The 17,727-nt window shown below is 44.3% G+C and overlaps 1 protein-coding gene across 2 annotated transcripts; it reads right to left on the bottom strand.

Annotated features, from left to right (window-relative positions):
* Window positions 1-1,045: 1,045 nt before the first annotated feature.
* TMEM248 (transmembrane protein 248) lies at window positions 1,046-17,179 on the bottom strand. Of its 2 annotated transcripts, none has more exons than XM_039562771.1 (7): window positions 16,979-17,179; window positions 8,533-8,707; window positions 7,704-7,989; window positions 6,094-6,244; window positions 5,256-5,439; window positions 4,704-4,847; window positions 1,046-3,832 (listed from the first exon to the last, which is right to left on the bottom strand). In XM_039562771.1, the coding sequence occupies exons 2-7, from the start codon at window positions 8,689-8,691 to the stop codon at window positions 3,812-3,814; spliced, it is 945 nt and encodes a 314-aa protein (XP_039418705.1). In that variant the 5' UTR covers window positions 8,692-8,707; window positions 16,979-17,179; the 3' UTR covers window positions 1,046-3,811. The 2 variants fall into 2 exon arrangements, with proteins under 2 accessions (XP_039418705.1, XP_010400755.1); XM_010402453.3 differs by lacking the exon at window positions 16,979-17,179 and adding an exon at window positions 10,349-10,605.
* Between the last annotated feature and the right edge of the window lie 548 nt (window positions 17,180-17,727).

The raw sequence follows: 17,727 nt of genomic DNA, 5'->3' as shown, positions 1-17,727 counted from the left end.
ACCCAAATATTTGGCACAAAGCAGCTGATGAAAGGAATTCCCTTCCTTGCTGGCAGATGGCAGCTCCCATCCCAATCTGCAGCAGGCTGCTGAGGTTGGCTGGAATCTGATTTCCAACACGGCACGTGTGGGTTTTTGCCGGATGAGCAACCTTTATTTCATTTTTCCTTGCCCTTATTTGCAGTTTGTTAACAAACCCCCCTTAAAACACCAACTTTCAGCTGCTTTTACAGCCAGACCCAGGAGGAAGCTTTGGAAAAACCTCACTCAAGGCTGTGGCATGAAATTACAGCAACTTTCCCTGTGGAAAAGGCTTGGGAAGGGGTCCAGGCAGGATTGTTCACCTTTTATTAATAACCAACCAAATTCAATCACAGATAGATTTGCTCAGGGTTTTCTCCCCAGTTTATTCAAGTGTAACTCCCTGAAACCAGGATTTTCTCCAAGGAATTTCATGTGAAACTCTTTGAACAAAGCCTTGTCAAACAACTGCTGCTGGTTATGGAAGGGAGATGGTTTAATAAAAGGATATGTTCTGCTGCCTTTCTCTCCCTCTCTGCTGGCTGAGGGACAGAATTCAGGCCATAAACGATTTCTTTGCAACCTGGAGTAGCAGCAGCCTCACTCCCCATTCCAGGCAGGCATTTCAGAGCCATACCAAAGGGATGGGTAAAAAAAAATTTGAATTAAACTCACTTTTGTCTCCTAATTCTCAGTAAAAACAATAAAATGATGTCACAGATTTGCTTTTAAGGGATGCTCTCATTCCCACCAGGTTTGAACAGGCACCATTTGCATGCTTTGAAGTGTTCTGTTAACAAGGAAAGGCAACAGGAGAGGTGGGTTTGGATCACAATTTTTCCGTTTCTCGTTCCCTACACCCCAAACCAAAGGAAGAAAAAATCTACGTGAAGTGCTCACTACGCCCTGGGCACACAAAAAGGTTGAAATTTCATTTTACTGCAGATTTTTCCCTGATTTCCTCATAAGTTTGGATGTTTTAAGAAGCTCTGCAGCCAGGGGGCTGTGAAAATAAAGACAAGGATAAACTTCATAGTTTTTATTCTGCAAAGCAATATGCACATCTTACAAACACAAAAATTAATCTAGGAGAGAAATGTCATTTCCAAATCAGCTATTAACCATCATGCAACAAGACAAGTGAAATGTAAGAACAAAACAAAACCAAAAAACCATCTTGAACCCTACAATCACCTGCAGAGGGTTGAAACCAAGGCTCAGATTTTCTATGTAATGCCAAAGGAAATGCAAAAAAAAAAAAAAAAAAGAAAATGGCAGCTTTCTAAGAACAAGAAAACACGTACAAATAGAATCAAAACTGATTCAAGTCATAGTTAAAAAGAAAAAAGAAAACAAAAAAAGGAAAGATCAATATGATCTGAACTTTAATATTAAGTTTTAACTCTTCTGTTTGGCTGCATTTAACTTTGTACATTGCCTGGGAACAATCCAATATTCCTCAGTATTCCAGCATGTTGGCCTGCTGGGACACCCTGCACCTCCCTGCTGCAATCCAGGGGGGGCAAAGATGGACTGAGGCCAAAAAATCCAACTCTCCAACGTTTTCCCTTTTGCATTTGTGGGTCACAATCTTTAATATTCCTGGGGGGGGGGGGGTGCAGAAAGTGGGGGAGAAGTTTTCAAGCAGACTCCTTTCATTCCCAAAAGTTTTCCCCAACAGCCCAAGTTCCAGTTGGGATATTTGGAGCTGGAATTTGTTGAAGGAGAAAGGATTTGCTCTGCTTTGCTGAAGGAGTCAGGTGTTGTCGGGTGGTTTTTGGGTATTTCCAGGATTTGCACCACCTCTCTCCCAATCCATCTCCTGTTCCTGCCTGTGGTCCCCAGATCAAGCCACCCTCGGAGGCAACTCTTGGAGTGAGGATTAACACAGAAGGCTGGGCTTGTGTGATTTAGGACCAGCTCAGGCTGGGGTTTAGGACCAGCTCAGAAGAAGCTCTCGGCCTGTTTCACTTCCCTGCCTCACCCCAGGGGAAGCAGCATCAGCCCACAGCAGCATCAGGAGAAAACTGGAAGCTTCTTTTTATCCCTAAACTTCAAACCAGGCCACCTCTAAAGCTTTGCCTTAACATTCCCTGGAGGAAAACATGTCAGTTAATCCCACTTAAGGAACTGAAATTCTAGGAGGAAACGTGTTCTGAAGGAAACTGTGACTGTTCAAACACTCTTAAGACTTGTGAACTTACTGAAGTCCCAACACACACAGACCAGGAGCGGTGTCTGGAGGGAATAAACTGGGAATTGTATGCCAGCATCACTGAGACTATGAGATTCTCACTTGGCTTTCTTCTTCTGTGGAGTTTGGAGCAAAAAGGAGGAAGAAAAAAAAAAAAAGCCTGTGTGAATAAATGAATGGATGGATGCAGAGCTGTCACACCACCTGGTGAGAAATCTGGGAGAAAAGATGAAAAGTCAATTAAGGCAACCAGTGAGATTTTAAAAGCAGTGGTGGAAATGTCTGCAGGAAGAGCCTGACCCCTGAAATTAAGGAGGCTGCTCAACAAGGAGCCAGGAAGAAAAACCAGCAAAAGGCAGAATGGGGAAGGGAGAAATGCACAGAATAAAATCTCTGACTGAAGAATGGACACAGAGAACAGAAAGGGTTTCACTGGATCGTTTTCTTTGACCTTCCTCACAACAGCCCCACTCTTGTGGCCATTTTCCCCTGAGTGCACAGCATTAAATGGCAACTTAGTGGGACAGAGCTCAGCAGTGCCATTGTCAGCTGCCCTCAGAGCTGCATGCACAGTCCCAGAGTGAAGCTCTGCAACAAACTCTGGGATTTCTTTTCCTTTCACTATTTGCACTTGCCCAAGGCTGTGCAGAGCCCCAGCAGGCTGTTAACACAATACAGCTTTTTATTAATTTTCACTTTCTAGAAAGAAAAAAGAAGAAAAAAAAGTTTACAGAAAGCTGCTCTGCAGCAGAGACACACAGTCCTGGCTGGAGGGCTGGGGGTGGGAGGCCAAGTGGAAAAGTCTTCCAGATAAGTCTCTGTGCTGACTGGTTCTCTGGCATTCAGCAAGCCAAATGAAAAACCAAAAAAACCAACCAAAACAAAACAAAACAAAAAAAAAAAAATCAAACAGTTCTTTTCAGTAAGTAAGAGTTTAAAATGGGACTTCACTTCTTAATTTTTTTACTACGAATAAAAGCACAAGTTTGTCCTAAATACAGCACTATTAAAATGTGAATATGTATTTTTTTTTTTTCTTCCAAAAGAAAAAAAAAATAATCTAAAATGTTGATATCTTTTCTTGCAAGCAAGGAGCAAATGGAATAAAGTATGAGGCCACACAAACACACATTGAATTTATGTCGTAGATTGGTGGCTTTGGAAATGCAGGATTATATCAAAGGTGCATACTTGGTTCAAACACACTGTACAGACTGGGCAAAAAACCAAACATCTCTTGGTTGCTTTGAGACACTTGCAAAGGCATCTTCACCTGCCCAGGTGCAGCGAGACAAAAATCTCTGGCTCTGCCTCTGTGGAGCCTTTTCACTGGAGTTATCTACACCAACATTGGGGGTGTCCCCAGGGAAGGGCCGGAGCATTCCGGCCGCGCCGCGGGACGAGCGCATCTCCTCAGACCTGCTCTGGATATTCTGCTTTTATAAATATGTACAAATCAATTACAGGCACTTTGAAATGTCTTTGGTTGGAATAAACCAACATTGCAAGGTAATGGATTCACAGAGTGTTAAGACCCAGGCTGGGTTCAGCAGGCAATGGTTTTGGTTGTTCTTGGGAGAAGGAGAGGGGGGATTTTTATGCTTCTGACAAAGCAACCTGGAAAAAAAAAAAAACAGAGAGAAAATATTTAATTAAAGGCAAATTCTTAATCCTGTAACAGTGATATGACTTATCTCTGTGCAGCTGGCAGAGCTGTCCTTGACTTTTCAAAGCAGCTTGGAAAGTCTGACTTGGAAAGGAAATCAAAGCGAGTCTGAAGGTCTTTTGTACTTGGCAAAAATCAATAGAATAAAAGTCCCAAACCACTCAAAACCAAAAAAAAAACCCAAACAAAAAACACCTACAAAAACCATCCCAAACCAGCTTACACCACAAAATATCATCAAGATCAAAAGGTGTCAACACTGGCTTCCTACTTCTCAATTTAATATATTCATATTTAATCCTTCAGGCAAACTGCAGGTCCCCAAGGCAGTATTGAACAATGACTCTTTGAACAGCTTTGTTATTAACTTAATTCTGATTAACAACCAATAACTCTTTCAACAGCTTTGTTTTTAACTTAATTCTGATGAACAACCCTTAGAATTATGTATCATGTTTTACTCAAAGTTTTCAGTCTTTTGTAATAAAAGAGAAATAAAACTATTTGATGCCACCTATTCACTGCTTCACACAAAACAGTTCAAGTAGCGCCAGAATTATGGCAGAAGAGTCCCAGCCCAGCACTTCCTGAGCTGCAATAATTCACTTCTGGAGGAGAGAAATCTCATTTGGAGGATCTCCAAAGCACTTGTGTGGATTTTGTAGCCCCCACCTGCACTGTCCATAATGAAGCACCCATGTCTCTTTGAAAGGCAATTCAATCCCCATCTCCAGAGACAAGAAAAACCAGTCTGTCCTGTGTCCAAAAGGAGCTTTGCTCTGTTTTCTTATCAGAGTCAATATTTTGTTACCACACACTCACCTTTTCAGAGCAGAACTCTGTGTTGCTTTGCCTCAGCTTGCTTGGTCTGCCTTTAATGACTGCATAGCAGAACATTGTAATCACCATCACAAAAAGGAAGTAACTGGTGTGCATGAGATGCAGGTTTATTAGGGAGCGATCATCCTGCACACAGAAAAGCAAATTAAAACCATTTATTGACTTGGCACGTGATATCAAAGCAGTAATTACCAGTTCAACCCAGAAATTACTTCAGGAATCAACTTCCTCCCCTTTACACAGCAATGGAAGTGATTCCTAATTGTGGCACAAAATGTTTCTGGTCTTAAAAATCTGTTATAGATATTTTTCCAAATACTGGCAGAGGCTTTTGAGAAATGATTTCAAAGTATAAATGGTGGTTATTAAGAGCTGTGAGGCACATGGATGAAGATCATCAAACCCACTGGGGTGGAGCATTCTCAGCCCTTGCACCACACAATAAACCAGCAGCAAAAATGACAATTTCAGGAACCATACTGAATGAAAGCAGAGCATTTACTGAAAATACCAGAGGAACAGCCCAGCACTTACATCTGGAACGATAACAGTTAGTTTGGGATTTAAAGCATGGTAGACTTTCCCAATTGCTCCTTTGTAACACCAGAAGGGGTTGTAATCCTGGGCGTATTTCGTGTTCGAGTCCCTCGCCGTGGTGAAGATCTTGTACCACAGAGTAGCATTGCTGTAGGTTTCAGGAACACAATGTGGTGGCTGACTGCAACAAAACAGAAATCATCAGTACCCTGAATTGCATTTGCCACGTTCAACCAGGACAACTCTTCATCTCAAAACATGGGTTTAGTTTGGGTCTTCCAAAGCAACAACAAAACCCCAAAGTTTAACCAAAAGGGTCTATTAAAAGCCACATGATTGCTACACTAAAATTAGAATTTAACTGCATGTTGTTGCACTGAGCCAACATCCCACAGCTTAACTGGAAAAACACTGGTTTTCCTAAGGCTTCACAGGTCGGATGGAACAGTGTCAGGGAATCCAGAGAAGACAAAGGGAAGATATTCTGGTGAAGGCAAAGCAGCATTTGCCTTGTGCTGATCTCTCAGCAGGGAAGGGGGTAAGAACCTTAGTGTCAAATCTCATCTCTGAAACTCAGTTATGGGGTAAATTCCTTAAATTTCCATGGATTCTCTTGCTCCCAGTGAATGTTAAATCACAGTTGAAAGGCAGTTTAAAACACCCTCAGAAAGATCTCAAAGACAGCAGAGGTTTCCAGACAAATGTTTTACCATGGGGGAAGGAGCGCAAGGACACAATTTCCACGATCGACAGGAATTTTCACAGGGAACTAACAACTCAGAGGAATTAATGAGCCAGGAAGCAGCCCATGGAGCAGAGTTCCCAATGCACTTACACTGTGACTGGGAATACATTGCTGGCTGCTGTCACAGTCATGCAGGTGGTGAACACAACCTGCTCGCAGTGGCCGTGCAGGACACAGTCATCGGAGTTCCAGGCAGCTGGCAGGGTGAAGGTGATGTTTATTTCCTCGTGGGATTCTCTGCCTTTGAGAAAGAGAAAAGGAAAGCTGGGTTTTGCTTCACAAAAGTATCTGAGCAACGATCACTGGGATAAGGAGAACACACAAATGACTAAGGCAGGAAGTATCACCCTTTGAATCATCCAGGATCTTTATAGGCAACAGAGCAAGCAAAAAGAAAGATAAAACCCAAAACAAACTACAAAATCCCCCAGCTGCTGCTCTTTCTAATCTCTCCCAGCCCAGAACTGGTGTCATCAGGCTGCTTTCAGAAATTAAAAACTGTTTATAAGTGAATTCATGTGTGTTCAGAGATATTTATTAGAAAAGTCTTTCTCCTCCTAAGAACTTTGTTCCGCATTTGTTTTTTCTGATGCTCCCTTTTCAAACTGGAGATATTTGTGTAGAGAAAAAGGTGTGAGCAGATACTGAACTGCACACTAAGTCATGTATGATAACTCCATGTGGAGAATTTCAGGCTGAAAATAAATCCAGGCTGCTGCAAATGGAACTTGTATTTGGTAGCTCTTAAAGCAGTAACAAAATAACAACAGAAAATACAGCAATGCACATTTGCAGCTCTCCAAAGGTTCAAGACATCCAACATTATTATAAAACGCAATTCTGGCTGAAAGCTAAAATAAAAGTGAGGTTCTAGTATCAATTTCTATTAATTCTCTATGAACTCCTGTCAAAACTTCCTGGCAGGCAGCCAGAGAGCAGATTGGTCTCTGCGCACCACAGAAACCATAATCATCTTATCTGGTGCTCTTTGTGATATTAAAGCTGATTCACTTATGCATTTTAGATAAACTAGAATTTTTTAGACAACATAATACTCTCTACTGCATCTACGTCACATTTGAAATGTCAGTTGAGGACCTGATGGATCAAGGCAAAACTGAAGAGAGTCACTGTTTGGAATTTTGCTGGCTTAAAAATGACCTTCCATTGTCATTAGGTTAATCATTTCAAACTGCCAAGCCTGATCTTGGCACACCTGCAGGTTCTTTTCCATTCTGAATGCAGGGAAAAGTTCCTCTAACAAACAAGTGAAGGGCTCCATACAGGAATAAACTCACAATAAATCTGGGAACACATCTGTGTTCTGTACATAAGATTCATCTCACCCATAAGAAGCTGGTGAATTTTTATTTGATCATATAGTTATTTAAATCACAGAATTATTTAGAATCATAGAATGGTTTGGGTTGGAGGGGACTTTAAAAACTGTCTTGTTTCACCCTCTGCTATGGGCAGGAACACCTTCCACTATCCCAGGTTTCTCCAAGCCCTGTCCAACCTGGCCTTGGACACTGCCAGGGATGGGGCAGCCACAGCTTCACAATAAAGAATTTCTTCCTAATATTTAATCTAAACCTACTTAGTTTCAGTTTGAAGCCAATCCCCCTGTGAAAGGTTAGAAAAAAAACCTCTAAAAGCCAACTGTAACCTAAATTTTAAAAAGGTCCATCCTTGCCTACCTGAAAGTCCAATCTGGTGCCCAAAAATTGTGGAGCTTAGGTGTGTGACATTGCGAGAGTATCCCCCAAAAGGTCTCAGAGGGTCCAGGGTCAGCGTGATGGTGACAGAGATGTTGATGGGACCGGAGTCCTCGAGGGCCTGTGGGGACTGTGTGGAAGACCTGGCCTGCCCGCTGGTCACGGTGCTTTCTGGAGTTGTGGTGTCGTTGAGGAGGTGCTTTAGGGTTTCATTCTCAGATATACAGAAGTCCAAATCATTAAACCTCAGGAGGAAAGTATTCCAGTCCTTAAAACAAAGGGGGAAATTTCAAGCAGATGAGGGAGCTCACGCCTCTCTCGGTCCCATCCCGCCCGGTTCCAGGCCATTTAACAAAAATCACACGGCTCACAAAGCAACACAAACACCACCAGGGCTGGCTCAACAACAGGAAAGTTGTTTGGAGAAGTCAGATGGGTTCAATCCCAGCTCCCTCCCCTGAACTAATAAGGAAACTTGGTCTGTTCTCACCACGCTCCGGGGTGAGCCGTTTCTGACGAGGTTTCCCTCGTTACAGGACAGTGCTGAGGTAAGAAGTTCCCCAAACCAGCTAAGTGACCCTAAATAACAAACAGAAAGGTTCCTAGCCGCAGCAGGGAAGAACCATGACAGATGATTTGGCCTCATCCTTGATATAAAACAAAACTAACAAACATTCACTCCAACAGCCCTTCTGAAAGTAAAATGAAGACAATCCCCCACACAACTCTGTGCTCTCTATGAGGGAAAAAAACCCCCATCATTAACTTCAGGCATGTTTTCCAAATTAATATCCCTGCTTTTTGCACATACCTCTGTCATTTCTGGTGATTTGATCTCCTTGATTTTGAAGAAGTAGCCCAGTGTCAGGAAGGCGATGGCCATGGCGCTCACGCTGATCATAAAGACCACGAGCGGAGGGCGGCTGCTGATATAAACCTTCAGGTTCTCCAACAGGTTTATGTAGAACATTATTCTGATTGTTCACCTGAGGGCAAAAGATGTTCCAACAGAGTCACTGGAGTGTGTGTTACAGGAGGGGGTTGGTGGATCACGTAAGACAAAAGTTTGACAGCAAGAAATAGGATCTTACACAAAATGAGATTCAATTACGTGGCTGTGCTGTTCACTGAGCATGGAGTGTGTGCCTGAAATGCAGCAGCAATCAAAACAGGCTCCACATCACCTTCTCAGGGCCTCAAACTGCCAGCTGGGAATGGATTTGAAGAAATGAGGGCTTCCAGCACAGCCCAGCATCGCTGATAAGTAATAAACCCAGTTCTTGCCTTTCCCCAGGCAGGGTATCACTGCTACATTTTAATGCCAGTAGTGTCTGAATGCACCAAGTTACAAATCAAACTTTGCACATCCTTTGGAAACTGAAGCTGGAGCCTTAAGGATCCCTCTTCACCCCATCTCAAATGCCTCTATTTTCAAAACAGGATCTGAGAAGCAGCCCTACATCACTTTAGGCTTTTGCATCAAGAATCCTGTGGGCAGAAAACCCTAAAAACTGCATTAGGGTGGAGGCTGGAAGATTCCTGGTCTTTATTTAATTCTTGCAGGATCTAGAACTTTTTGTTTTGTCTGTAAGCAAAGCCAGGACCTTACATGCTGAGGAAATGTCCTCAGTCATTAATTTTTGCCCCAAATATAGTATTTTGTCTGATTCCCTTCCTGAATGTTCATCTGCAGAGTAAAAAGACCCAAATTATTGTATCAGCTTCCCCACCTCCATTCACAGGGAAAAGCAAACAGTCCAGTGTTAAAGGGCAGCCTTGTGTCATCTCCTTCAGAAGCTCTGCAAGGAGGAACTCCCAGCCAACCTCTTACTTTTGTCTTACCTAAAATCCTGGCTGAAGAGGCTTTTAACCCCAACTAAACCACTAAGGCAGGAGCTGTTCCTAGCAATGTGCTGCTGATCTCCAAAATTCCCAGGGAAAGGCAGAAAGAATTCTGCACTGCAAGGGTTAAAGCTGGAGCATCCATATGGATCTGGTAACATTTAATTAAGGCTCCCTGAAGGTCTGGATGATCCCCAATGACTCCCATTATTGTCATTTACAATCCAGGTGCAGCAGGGCTGAAAAGTGGCAGCTCTGAGGATGAGAGAGGGACAGGGCAAGGCAAGAGAGGGATCTTTGATGTGAGCTATTGATTTCAGAGAAAACAAGAGAAGGGTAAAGGAGGAGCACTCAGACAAAGCCTTTTTCAGAGCCCACAGGGTACAATGATCCCAACTTCCTTGTGTATACTCAGGATTTTACTGGCAGAAACGCTTCAGTTCCTGTTAACAGAAGAAATATTGACAGAACCTGCAAAGAGGGGAAAATCCAACTCAGGGAGAAGAGACAGAGGTGCAGTGCCAACAACACAACCCTGGGCTGTGCCTGCTGACTCCCCACTTGCTCTCCTGGCTGAAACCTGCTGAGACAGAGCTCTCCAGAGCTCAAGATCACATCCTGGGTTTTTTATTTTGCACCATCAACCCCTTTCCATACACCCTGCAAAGCCCAGGAAGTTTTCCTCAGTGAGAAGTGGGTGCTGCAAACATCTCTGCAAACCCAGAGCGAAAAGCAGGGAAAGAAGAGGGAAGAAAGGCAAAGATGATGAGAAATGTGCACCTTACCAGAAGTTTGTCCCAGAGCAGCTGTGGCACAGCCAGCCAGGCCAGTGCAGGTGTCAGGAGACAGGAGGGACAGGGGAAGGGAGAGCTGGGGCTGGCAGGGATCATGCTGGGAATGATCCGCCCTTCTGCTCGTTCTGCCTATCCTGTCCCTGGCAGCAAATTCCTTAAATGAGCCCGAGCTAAAAATCCCAAACGTTCCATCCACAAGCAAAATCCCAAACACTCCTTCTAGAAACATGGGAGATGTGTGGAGATGGAAGGCGATCAAAACCTAAACTAAAGCAGAGTTGTAGGCAGTGTCCCCTCCTGAGTTTCCTTGTGGAAAGAACACAGATGCAGGGTTTATTGCAGCTTTTAATCAGGGCTGAGTGTCACCCACAGCACATCCAGGGCTGGGATTCCTTTTTTAAAGGGGTTTCCAACACCTCCATTAGAATGTTTGTTTACCACAGGGTCTAAAACCAGCTTTAAAAAAACCAGGATGTGCTGAAAAGCCTTCCCAGAGAAATATTTGGGCTAATATTTTTATGTAAGAGATCACCAGCTTTTAAGTGCCAGTTGTTTAATATGCTGCCATAACTCAGAGGCTTTGAAAGCAATTAGAAAATGCTATAAGCTGCAATTTCTGAGGAATAATGTGCCTTCGGAGCATTTGTGAGGGGAAAGGGAACAACTGTGGATTTCAACACTGGAGCTGACATGAAAATAGCAGTGCAAGGAAGGATGAATGTTTCCATGCTGCTGCCTGAAGAATTACTAATTTTTTTACCAAAGTGCTTAAATAACTTTAATTATCACAGAACTTGTGATTCAGATCAGTGCATTACATCAATACGTCCACGGATTTTAAGGGTTCCTTAAACTCCTCTCTGTTAGAATCACAATGCATCACAATTCTTCTGCCAGCTCTTGTAACTAACTTCCTCCTCTGCGTAACTGAATAAGTTAAAGAATATCACTTAAACTTTTATTTCTTGTTCACAGAGTTAAAACAAACAAACCAACCAATGCTTTTACCTCCTGGCAGGTCAGGCAAGCAAGATCAGATTTCACTTTTTAGCCAAATAAATAATTTAGTGAGCGGCTCTAATGACTGCTGCTGCCTCTCTCCACTCCAGCAAAGCCTTTTAATACTTGGTGCAATAAAAATCTCCCCAGTCAGCCTAAATAAGGAGCTCAAGTGCAAGGGGAAGAATGAAAACTGCCAGGCTGGAACATTGGCCACCAGCTCCAAGGTAATTGCTGGGTAGTGAGGGATGTTCAGCAGGAGCAAATGCCAGAGTTACAGCTGATGGAATTCACCAGGAAACCCTGGAGATGTTGTGCTCTTAAATCAACATCTACAAACCCAGGCAGGTAAAAAGATTAAAGTGGTAAAGGGTGGAAATACAAGAGTTTAATCTGTCAGAGTCCCAGGGAAACACAGAATTGGGCAGTCAACTAAAAAGCAAGAAAATATTGTACAGTTGGGGGGATTTTCCTCCAAAACAGCTCCAGACAGCAACTTCAAAGGAGTAACATTGTGAATTCCTCTTTATTTGTATAGGAAAGAGTGTGGAGAAGGAAGCTGCTGAAACAGACTGATGAGTTTTTAAATTACAAACAAGGAAAATCTTGAAGCCTATTGCAAAGACCAAAAAGTCAATGTAATGAGTCACAGCTGAAGTATTAAATTCCCATTTTGAGCCTTAATATCAAAGGAGCTGAATTCCTAACAATAAAAAACCCATATGCTGCACTAAAGCAGGTATTAAAAGCGAAATTGCAGTTGCCAAAGTGAAAAAAAAAAACCCAAACATGAATTTTAAAGGGATCAAAGTCATTTGACATTTTTGACAATAATGTCAACTACCATCCCTGCCATTAGAAAACTTAAAATGATGGCATTTCCTCACAAATATTTCCCCTTCTTGTTGTGCAGGTAAGGTAATCACTCTAGAGGAGGGGTTTGAATATAAAACCACCACTGAAATATCCAAAAGTGGAAAATTGGGTGGAGGAGAAGGACAGGAGGCAGCACTGCTCCTTTAGGATCTCACAAGTTTTCCAAGCCTCAACATCTTATTTCACAGAACAGTGTTTAAATTGAGCTGTGCAGCTCAAAAAAAATAAATGGATGATGTTTTCAAAGATGCCCCACTACCAAGCGTGCAAGGGGGTTAGGAAATGGGTCAGCTCAGGGTTAACCACTTAGAATGAAAATAATGTTGTGTGCCAGAGGAATATTTATAAACATAAATCAAGCAAACCATGGGAAACCATCCATAAATAAATGCAAACAAGGCAGTGGTGTTCATCCCAAAGTGCCTCTCGTTTAACAACAATAAACAGCAGCAGGTACCAAAATTCTCTTTCATTTGGTTTTCTTCTCTTCAAACCAAATTTGATGTCTAAGAGTGAAAATACTGAAATACTGAAGCTAAATAAAAATCAGAGTTGGGTGAGCTGGGGCTGGTGCTGCTTAACATTTTTGAGGGTGACAAGGACATGGGGTCAAGCTTGGCAATGACACCAAGCTCTGTGGGAAGGGATCCCATCCAGAGGGATCTGGACAGGCTGCAGAGGTGGCCCTGGGACAACCTGATGAGGTTCAACGAGACAAGTGCAAGGATCTGCACTTGGAAGTGCAGGAAGACTTTACCACCCTGATATCTGGGGAAAATAGAGGTGTTAGTATCTGCAGCAGCTTCAGATCATCTTTTTAGGAAGTGTGGATCCCTGTGGGATGGAATTCCACAGCCTAAAACCTTCCCCAGCAGCAGCAGGGCAGGCAGGAAGGAGGAATTCATCCTAGAGGAATCCTCCAGAGCACAGCTCTACCTCTGTCCAGCTGAGCCTCTTCCCCTCCGCCCAGCCTTTGGCGTGAAAAAAATAAACCAGAATCAACAACCTCCTAGGAAATGCCAGCAGATTTCTCCCCAGCACAGAGGGAGAGAAGCAATCAGGGCATGTGGAGGAGGAAACTTTATGAAAACATCACCTTGGATCCTTGAATCCAACCAAAGAGAGCCCAAAGATCAGCAGCCAGATGTGCACAAACACATTTGCTACAGTGCGAGATAACGGGGAATTGGCTCAAGCCAGACAGTGGCTTATCAGTTTGCTGAGCTATTTCATCCACAAATATTTTACTGATAAGAACCCCCCCCCCACTTTTCCTGGAGCCTGGAAGCTGAAAATGGCAGGAAAATGGCTTTGCATATGCAGAGAGGACACTGCACAGGGCAGGAGGAGAACAGCACCTGGAAATGTGGAAAAGAACATTCCTTCCTCCTGGCATCCTGATAAAGGATCAGGATGCAGAATATTAACAAAAACTGGGGACTTGCATGGATAGAAAGCAGCAAAGTGGTTCATAGTTGCATGAAATGTTTATTTTCACCTCTCAAAACACTGTTCAAAGCTTAATTAATCATTTCAGCATCCCCAAGAGTGGCCTGAACAGCAAACATTTCAGGCCTGCCCATGGAACAAAGCCAAGGAAAGGAAGCAATTTGGTCAGTGATAGAGAATTTTAAAGATCAAATTGATCCTGAATTTTAAACACCCAAATTCCTGACTTCAACTCCCTATAAAGACAGAAAACTTTAAATACAAAGTCGATGATGTAAAAAATAAAAAGGAAAACAAACATTACTCAATCTGTGTATGACAGCCCTTCCCAACAGACTTGTGTTGTTCAAAAAGTCTGCTGGATTTACCACAAGCACCTGAACTTTGTGCCAGCTGATACTCTTGGGACAGCAAAGTTGATTTTCATTTCCCACTGGAAGAAAAATTCGTGCAGAAACAGACAAATCCAAACCAGTTCCAAGTATTTTTTTATATGCTACAAGTTCTTAAAAATGATGAATGAGAAAAGGGAAGGAAAGTTTAAAGTCAGGCAGCAGAAATAGAGTGAGGACGCCTTTTTTTCCCTGGTTCAATGAACCCTGAATTCCGACTTTTGTTAGAAGTGAAAAACATAATTTAAAACATAGCCAGCTGTAAAATCAAAATGAACCCAAGCTCTGGTTGAAAATCAGACATTTTGGTGCCAAACTTGAGGCAGGCAGCCCTGTTTGCCAAGAGCCTGTGCCATGGGAATGAATCCATTTCCATATAAAAGAGCTCATGGGCATTTTTAAACCTTCCAGCTTTTCCAAGTCCAAGTCATGACTTACAATGTGAGTTACCATAATTCAAATCACCCAGACTGCAATAAAACACACAAGAATAGATGAAGGACTTTTGAAGTTGTATTAAAAATTCTATTCTGCTTACTGCTGCTTAGCATGAGAACCTGTGAGAGGAAAGGAAAAGTAAAATAATTCAATTTTACAGGATTTTTAAAGATCCATGAGAAATCAAATTCTGTGTACACTGAACTGACAGCAGCCAAAAATCTGGGAAGGCTTTAATCAAGGTGTGAAAATTCTCAGTAAACATTCAATAATCAGAAACTGGTTGAGTGACCAGTTCAAGGTTAATTGTTGACTTCATTAAAGCCCACTCATTAAGGAATGTGGGACCTAATTCAGCAGTGAAAGTGCAGAGAAAAGCCAGGAAAAGGCTCTTCAGTCTCTATGATGAGAACTGTGAGGAGACAGGGATGCAGACAGAAACACAGCTTGAATCACAAGCAGAGAAATGACTGACAAGCTGAGGAAATGGCAGCTTTGGGGAATGGCAAAATCAGAGTTTGGGTGTGGAAAGAAGGGAGAGAAGCAGCAAAACAGCCAGTGACCACTAATGAAAATATAAACAGCAGCAAAAGCAACTGAAATAAGGGACCTGGGGAACAGCTGAGCTATCAAGGCTATGGCTGGAATATTATCATGACTGTGTGCTTCACTCCCACTGCTCAAAGGAAACAGGACCTGAACTTGCTCAGCCCAAACTCCTGTGAGTTCACTCTCCATTTTACAGATTAACAAAACCCAAAATGCCAAGACATTCACAAGTTTTCCTCCAAATCAGAACCTGGGAGTCCTGAGTCCTGAGAACCAGTTTTAATCACAGGTCAGCACAGTCTTAAAAAAGAAAATAAACTCCCACCCAGCCATGCTTTGGGCAAGGGGAGGTTTAGGAAAAGTAACACAATTCTGACACCAGTGAGTTCCATTAATAGTTTAGGGCTCAATTAATGAAACAGCTTCATTTCTACAAAACCTGTGATGTTATTTAATAAAAAAAGAAGACGACCACAGCAACCAGAGCTGCAGGATCAGCTCAGGGGGTGCCCCAGGAGGGGCCCACCCCGGGGTGCTGGATGTGCCAGGCTCTGTCCCTCCTGTCCCCCGGCTCCCAAAGGACACCGAGCTCTGTTTGTCCCCTGCCCTCAGCTGCTCCTGGGCACTTCTCTGAGCACAGTGACTATTCTGTCTTATCAGGTGGCCTTTCAGGTTCTTGTCTTTCAAGTGGAAATGAAGAATCACGTTCCACCAGCGCTGGAGCCACTCCTCAAATCACGGCAGGTAACAAAGCTACCCAGGGCTTAATCCTCTTTGATGAGACTCGGGCCGGGATCAGGCAGCATTTTTCAGCTACAATTTAATGTTATCTGTGCTCAGGCTGCCACCAAAGTTATCTCTGGGCCGTGCACACCTGCTGAGCAGGAATTGGACTGCAGCCATCAGCTGATTCCCAGCGACCTGGGGAAAGGCAGGTGCGGGGAAGCGGCAGCAACTCACCCGGTGAAACTCGAACCGTTGTGTCCTGCCCAGAGGCACCAGGACTGGAGAGTATTTCCTGTAACTCAGCCTTCAGAAAAACGCAACAATCATTTACCACAACAGCCAGGCCCAGGTATTTTTCCTCCACCACGTTCTTCCAGCAGCCAAACTTTGGGGAAGTTCAGCGAGGATGTGGAGAGCAAACCTTAATGAATCCTTATCTAAGATCCGGGTTTGTCTACCAGGGCAAATTTACCCAGATAATTCCACCTCCACAGCTAATCCTGCAAATAAATTTTCCCAAACACAAATCCTTAAAGAGCAAATAAAGGGAAAAGGGGGGGAAAAAAAATCCCGGCTGTGCTGTAATATATTCTTTCCCAGGGTGATTCTGATCCATGGTTTGGATGTAACAGCAGGGATGGAGCAGCCATGTTCTAGGCATGATGCTCCGGGAATTTTATTATTAAAACCATCATGAGATCATTAGTCAAGTTAAACCCCCCAAAAAAGTGAAAGAGGATGAAATACGGATATACAGAAAACTGGGAAAAAAATCCCCAACCAACCACATTTAAAAAGCCCAACGCAGGAATCACCGCTCAGAAGCTATTTTGAAACAGAACTATTTTTAGTGCTACAGAAATTATTATTTTTCACTGGTTTTTTTTTTTCTGGTACAACGCCACGCGTACAAACTTCAAGCTGACGACCTTTCCCAATTTTTTTTTTTTTTTTTTTAATGTAAATACTAAAGACAAACCAAGGCTACAACCCCCCGGCCGAGTAAAACCACCCCGAGCCCAACCGGGACCCGAGGCTCGGGGGGCAGCGCAGCGATGCCCCCGGCCACGGCCCGAGGCTCCCCGGGGGCTCTCCCGGTGCTTCCCCCGCTCCCCCCAACCCCGGAGCGGCCCCAAGGCGACCCCATCCCCCGCCGGGCCGGGCCGCAGAGCCGCCCCCGTCCCCTTCTTACCGGCGTCCGCGGCGGGGCTCAGGCCCCCGGGCCGGGCGGGGCTCAGAGGCGGCGGCGCTGCCGTGCGGGCGGGCTCTGCACCATCGTCCTGCCCTGCCGGGGCTGCGGGCGCGGGCGGACGGGCGGGGGAGAAGCCGCTCCGCGGGCAGCCCCCGGGCCGGACACACGGACAGGCCCCGGCACCGGGCCCCGCCTCCGCCGCCGCTTCCGGGCCGCAGCCCTGACCCCTCACCCGCCGCGCGCGCCGACGGTGGCGCGGGGGGGACAAGATTGAGGCGGTGCCGGCAGCGCCAGAGGGGCCGGCGGCGGGCGGGGCCCGGCAGCAGCACCGGGAACGGGCGGGGAGAGATACCGGGAACGGACCGGGAGAGGTACCGGGAGAGATACCGGGAACGGACCGGGAGAGATACCGGGAACGGACCGGGAACGGGCCTGGGCGCTCAGCGCGTTCTCTCCTCGGGCCCGAGTGCTGCAGTCCCGCGATCCCCGCTCCGGCCTCCCTCGCAGCCCTCAGGATGGTCCCCGCCTTTTCCCTCCCCTTTTCCTCTAAAAACTGTCCCCAAACACTTTTTGTTATGTTTCCTAAAGGTGTCCAATACCTAGGAGTGTTCAGGGTGAAATCCTTAATGCAAACAAACCATCATTATCTTCATTGATATTTTTCGTGATAAACAATATCATTGTTTAGATTGCGTTATTATCTATTACTGTACATTATTAATAATTAGTGTTATTAATGGTAATATGAT

The sequence above is a fragment of the Corvus cornix genome, chromosome 19, assembly GCF_000738735.6.
Source record: "Corvus cornix cornix isolate S_Up_H32 chromosome 19, ASM73873v5, whole genome shotgun sequence".
Lineage (NCBI taxonomy): Eukaryota > Metazoa > Chordata > Aves > Passeriformes > Corvidae > Corvus > Corvus cornix.
Note: the sequence above shows the minus strand (reverse complement) of the source record. Positions and strands in the feature narration are given on the sequence as shown.

Coding starts and splice junctions, on each gene's coding strand:
- TMEM248 (XM_039562771.1), bottom strand. CDS start 8,691: ATGTTCTACATAAACCTGTTGGAGAACCTGAAGGTTTATATCAGCAGC. Junction 6,245..7,703: donor GCACCAGATTGGACTTTCAG/GTAGGCAAGGAT, acceptor TCTTTCTCAAAG/GCAGAGAATCCCACGAGGAA. Junction 4,848..5,255: donor TAACTGTTATCGTTCCAGAT/GTAAGTGCTGGG, acceptor TTCTGTGTGCAG/GATGATCGCTCCCTAATAAA.